This window comes from Herpailurus yagouaroundi, unplaced genomic scaffold, assembly GCF_014898765.1.
Source record: "Herpailurus yagouaroundi ecotype Mexico unplaced genomic scaffold, PumYag 67702, whole genome shotgun sequence".
Classification (NCBI taxonomy): domain Eukaryota; kingdom Metazoa; phylum Chordata; class Mammalia; order Carnivora; family Felidae; genus Herpailurus; species Herpailurus yagouaroundi.
Window position 1 is genome coordinate 596,298 of NW_024420501.1, and position 6,238 is coordinate 602,535.

At 43.2% G+C, this 6,238-nt stretch overlaps 1 protein-coding gene across 1 annotated transcript in view; it reads left to right on the forward strand.

Annotated features, from left to right (window-relative positions):
- ADGRG4 (adhesion G protein-coupled receptor G4) overlaps window positions 1–6,238 on the forward strand; it is a 100,190-nt gene that overhangs the window by 47,828 nt on the left and 46,124 nt on the right. The window contains exon 10 of the mRNA XM_040468564.1: window positions 1,597–1,715. Within this exon, the coding sequence (XP_040324498.1) occupies window positions 1,597–1,715 (119 nt within the window). The remainder of the gene's footprint in view (window positions 1–1,596; window positions 1,716–6,238) is intronic.

Consider the following 6,238-nt stretch of genomic DNA (forward strand, 5'->3'; position numbering starts at 1 on the left):
CAACATAATCACGTTCCAAAAGAATGTTCAAGAAGACAAAAGGGAAAACATCACCCATAATCCCACCATTGGAACACAGCTGTTTTTTAGGCTGGTGTGTTTTTTCATCTCGCTGTTCCCGGTGTGCCTTTAAGTTTTATGTAGCTTTTTTTGTAGTGGCAATCACCACCCTCCTATCAGCAATGTGATTTACCTTTTCACTCAATAGTTGATCAAACATTTTCTGTGGTTTACATTCTTCTTAATGACCATTTCGAAAAATTGCCTCCGAAGCTACCTCGTTGATGGGCCATAATAATTTACTAAATCACCCTCCTATTGTTGCCTTATCATTTTCCTTCTTTACATCATCAGCCCCTCTTCTCTGACTCTCTGCTGTTAATGGTTTATGCCATTAACTTAAGTAGGCAGCCCAGAAGGGCAGCAGGGTTTGACAGAGGCTTAAAAGCTTTTTTTTGGAAGGCAACATCTTAGACTGGGTCCTACTCTCTTTATACATCTAATCAGGTTATCAAATCATGCTGGTTTTGTGATCACAATCAGAGCTCACATGAAGCCTTTGCTTTCGGACTCCACCACCACGACCCCCGTGCAGGTCCTTACCATTGTCCCTCAGCTACTATTAAAACAGTCCCCTTGCCTTCCCCTGCTCTGGTTCCACATTGCCTCGGGTATTAAGTCTGAGCTCTTAAAGACAGTACTCAAGACCTGTGGGCTCCCCCTTTTTTTTTACCATGCATTCCAGCCAAGGAGGGCCATTTGCCACTGTGGACTCGGGTGGGTGCCTCCTCGGGTCTCTTTCTCTGCTTGTACTATTTGCTCTGCTTCGGGGCAGGGGGGCCCTCCTCCATGTCTGTCCTTTTAGCATCCAGCTCAGCTCAGAGCTTGCAGATAAGCTCTCCTCGCTTGGTGGTTTTGATAGAGTCCGTTTTGTTGATACAGTTTTTCGTCTCACAACTTGCCTCCTAAACATAGTTACATTTACAGACTCAAACCACCAAGTTACAACACGCTCCTGCCGGGACCAGACCCTGCTGTGTTTGTCTGCACTATCAGAGGCCCGAGAACACAGTGGGTGCTCAATAAATGTGTCAGCTCATTTGAAATGAACTGTATTGAATACGGGAGGGTGGACGGTGGGGGCAAAGAGCGGCAGAGGGTGCCATACCAATTGCCTTTGGGGAATGATACGCTGACACGGGGACAGACTCTAAAATGAATTTCCTTTTAAAATGGGGGTAAGAAAGGAAAGTGAGGGTAAGGAGCCACGTCCAGAGGGGCAAAAATCTGTGCCCCGGCTCTTGCTCTGCTGGACATTGCCATGCTTCATCTCAGACTCTCTTGCCTTTTTATACCTCCTGCGTGGGGACCCTAGATTCGCTTGTTCCCCAAGAACAAAGTTTTCTTCACTTTACAAACACTGGGCTCCTGCCTTTGCTATCTCAGCCAGGAGAGCCCAGTGTTTGTGAGTGGGAGTGGGCAAAAGGAAGAGGCATGCCAAAGATCCACCGTGTTCCTTCTTTGTTTGCTTTAAGACTATTCTGGCCTCATCGTCCAACGAGAAAGCTCTTTGTCCCTCTCTCCTCTCTTTCTCAGCTCAATCAACATGGACACTGGCAAATCTCAGTGGGAAAAACCGAAGTTAAAACAGTGCAAACTGCTTCAAGGACTTCCTGATAAGATTGTGGATCTCGCTAACATTACTATAAGTGATGGTAAGACTGTTCTGTACACATTAGTGAAATAATGGAACCTCAGTTGGTCTGCTTGACCTGAGACCAGAGAGGGTATAGGCTAGCCCCATGTGGGAAAATCCACCTTACAATGATCCAATTTCAGAAACTAGGTAGTTCGCGTTGGTAGAGGTGGGAGCGAGGTATGCTAAGCTAGGACTCTCAGTGGGTTCTTTTGGCTTTATAGTGTTTTTTATTTTATAATTTGTAGCTAATTATTACTTTTCACTTTAAAATAGTTTTAAGGGGTGCCTGGGTAGCTCAGTCGGTTGAGCGTCCGACTCTTGATTTCAGCTCAGGTCATGATCCCAGGGTTGTGGGATTGAGCCTTGCATCGGACTCTGGATTGGGGGCGCCGAGCCTGCTTGGGACCATCTCTCTCCGTTTCTCTTTGCCCCTCCCCCACTTGTGCTCTCTCTCGAGCTCTCTCAAAATAAATAAATAAACTTAAAAAACAGTTTTAATAGGTAATTCTTCACATAGTTCAATATTGCAAAAACAGAAAGGCTATACAGCGAAACATCTTCCCACTGCTGACCCCTGCCATTCAATAAATATCCACAGAGATGTTTTATGTATCTACAAGGAAAATTACACACACACACACACACACACACACACACACACACACACCATACATATGCATATATGTGTATATTCTCCCTCCCTCTTTGTACACAAAGTGGAGCATGCTATCCATGCTGTTCTGCATGTTGCTTTTTTCTCTTCACAATATATTGCAGAATTTATTGTTTTGGTATATGGAGAGCTTCCTCGTGCTTTTTATCACTGCATTATATTATACCACATGCACGGGCCATAATTTATTTCTTTCACCTGTTTCCTATGGACGGGCATTTAAGCTGTCAATAACATTTTGTTTTTACGAAACTGTTGTAATGGATATTGTACATATGTCATTTTGCCTAAGTGGGATATACTTGAAAGATAAATTCCTAAAAGTAGAATTGCCGGGCTACTCATACTTTCGATGGTGTTAAAATGCTGTCTGTAATGGTTGCACCAGTTCGTACTCCCACTTGCAAGATGTGAAAGTGCCTGTCTTGGGGCACCTGGGTGGCTCAGTCCGTTGAGCGGCTGACCTCAGCTCAGGTCATGATCTCGCGGTTCGTGAGTTCGAGCCCCACACTACAGATCCTCTGTCCCCCTCTCCCTCTGCCCCTCCCCTGCTTGTGCTCTCTCAAAAATAAATAAACATTAATGGGGCGCCTGGGTGGCTCAATCGGTTAAGTGTGCGACTTCAGCTCACGTCATGATCTCGCGTTTCGTGGGTTCCAGCCCCACGTCGGGCTCTGTGCTGACAGCTCGGAGCCTGGAGCCTGTCTTCGGATTCTGTGTCTCCCTTTCTCTCTGGCCCTCCCTGGCTCAATCTCTGTCTTTCCCTCTTTCTCTCTCAAAAAAGAAAAAAATTTAAAAAAAAAAAACCTTTTGAATCTCCAGTCATTTGATAAACAGAAATCGATATCTTGTAGTTGAAAAAAATTTTTATGAAGATATTCACATATAAAATTTTACACATTTAATGGGTACAATTCCATGGTTTTTAGCATATTCACTAGAGTGTGCAACAGTCACCACTAGTTCCAGAACATTTTGATCATTCCAAAAAGAAACCCCACACACATTAGCAGTCATTCCCTTCCCCTCATCCTTGCAATGCCTGGAAACCTCTAATCTACTTTCTTTCTTTTTTAAATTTTATTTTATTGTAGTAAGAACGCTTAACATGAGATCTACCCTCTTGACAAAAAAAATTTTTTAAGTAGGCTCCGTGCCCAGCGTGGAGCTCAATGTGGGGCTTGAACTCACGACCCTGAGATCAAGAGTTGGACACTTAACTGACCGGGACACCCAGGCAGTTCCCCCACTTGACAAATTCTTAAATGTATAGTATATTCCTACTGACTTTGGGTACAATGTTGTGTAACAGATCTCCAGAACTTACTCATCTTGCTTAACTGAAACTTTATGCCTGTTGATGAGCAACTCCCCATTTCCCCTCCCCCAGCCCCTGGCCACCACCATTCTACTCTGTGCTCTTATGACTTCGACTGTGTTAGATTCCCCCATATAAATGAGATCATGGTAGTGCCTGGGTGACTCCATCGGTTAAGCGTCCGACTTCGGCTCAGGTCCTAATCTCGCGGTTCGTGGGTTCGAGCCCCGCGTCGGACTCTGTGCTGACAGCTCAGAGCCTGGAGCTTGCTTCTGATGCTGTGTCTCTGTCTCTCTCTGCCACTCCCCCACTCACTCTCTCTCTCCAAAATAAGTAAACATTAAAAACATTAAAAAAGATAAATGAGTTTATCCGTGTTGTTGCAAATGACAGGATTTCCTTCTTTTTAAAGGTGAATATTATTCCTGTGTGTGTGTGTGTGTGTGTGTGTGACATTTTCTTTATCCATTCATCTCTAGATGGACACTTGTATTATTTTCATACCTTGACTATTGTGAATAATGTTGTAATGGGCACGTTACTGTAGATATCTCTGTGAGATAGTGCTTTTCGTTCCTTTGGATATACACACACAAGCGAGATGGCTGGATCATACGGTAGTTCTATTTTTAATTTGTGAGGAACCTCCATACTGTTTCCCATGGTGACTGTGCCAGTTTACATCCCCACCCACAGTGTACCAGGGTACCCTTTTCTTACACCCTTGACGACACTTGTCTCTTGATTTCTGATAATAGCTACCCTGACAGTTGTGACGTGATGTCTCAGTGTGGTTTTGCTTTCCATTTGCCTTATGATGATGGATGTTGAATGCCTTTTCATGTATCTATTGACCTTTTTTATGTCTTTTGAGAAGTGTCTATTTGAGTCCTTAGCCCATTTTTAATCAGGTTATTTGTTCACTATTGAGTTATAGAAAGTCTTTTTTTTTTTTTTCATCTTTTAAGGTAGGCTCCATGCTCACTGTGGGGCTTGAACTCGTGACCCTCAGATCAAGAGTCACATGCTCTACTGACTGAGCCAGCCAGGTACCCCATGAATTATAGAAATTCTTTGTATACTTTGGAGATTAGCTCCTTATCAAATATGTGGCTTGCAGATATTTTTTTTCACCATTTGGTAGGTTGTCTTTTCATTCTGTTGATTATTTCTCTTGTTGTGAGAAACTTTTTATATGTTGTGGTCCCATATGTTTATTTTTGTTTCTGTTGCCTGTGCTTCTGGTGCCACATCCATGGAATTGTTGCCAAGATCAATGTCATGAAGTTTTCCCGTTATGTTTTCTTCTAGGAGTTTTTGAGTTTCAGCTCTTGCATTAGAGTCCTGAATCAGTATGAGTTGATTTTTGTGTACGATGTAATAGAAGGGCCAATTTCATTCTTTTGCATGTGAATTTTCAGTTTTCCCAGCACCGTTTGTAGACGAGATTATCCTTTCCTCATGTGTGTTTTTTTTCACTCTTGTTGAAGATCAGGTGATGGTATATGTGTGGATTTGTTCCTGGGCTCTCTATTCTGTTCCATTGGTTTATAGGTCTGCCTTTACACGGTACCGTGCTGTTTGATTACTGTAGCTTTGTATTATATGTTGATATCAAGGAGTGTAATGCCTTTGTTCTACTTTCTCAAGATTGATTTGGCTATTTGTGTGTGTGGAGGGGTTCGATATGAATTTTAGAATTTTTTTTCTATTTCTGTAAAAAAAAAAAAATACCATTGGCTCGCTAATTTAGTGAAGTCTTTGTTCCCTGCAGTATAGACATCTGATGCTTCTCATTAGAAGATGCAGCCTTAGGCTTGTCCACATTCTCCGTGACTACCAGGGATGACTGGTTCTAGCTGGGTTGTGATTGTTTCTTTTTTTGGTGATGTTTGTCTATTTATTCATTTATTTATTTATTTATTTAGAGAGACAGAGGGCAGGCAGGGGAGGGGCAGAGAGAGAGGGAGACACAGAATCCGAAGCAGGCTCCAAGCTCTGAGCTGACAGCTCAGAGCCCGACGCAGGGCTCGAACCCACAGTCCGTGATATCATGACCTGAGCCGATGTCGGACGCTCAGCCAACTGAGCCCCCCAGGCCCCCCGGACCGATTTATTTTACAACAAACAAGGGAGGATTCCTTCCACTGCTTTCGCTCGAGGACTTAGCATTTTTTACGCAAAGAGTGTGATGTGTCCTGCATTTCACTTAAAAACTGGATGACTCTAGGTGAAAAGCCTGTGATTACTTTCCACAGTGTAGTCAGTCTCCCATTGGCCAGTTGTTTACTTTCCTTCTGTGACAGCAGGGACTGCATGGACTGAAGTCACGCCACTGAGGCCCAAAGAATGACTCTGGGTAGGCGGCGCTGGCTATCCCACTTACAACAAAAGCCTGAAAATTTACTAAGAGCAATAGAAAAATCTGTGAATGAGCACATCGTACGTTTCCCCCATCTCAGTCTTATTATTTTCTCAAGTTTCTTTAACAGACCAGAAGATAGATGTGACAAGGACAAAATACTAATTTAGAAGTAATTACAACCTT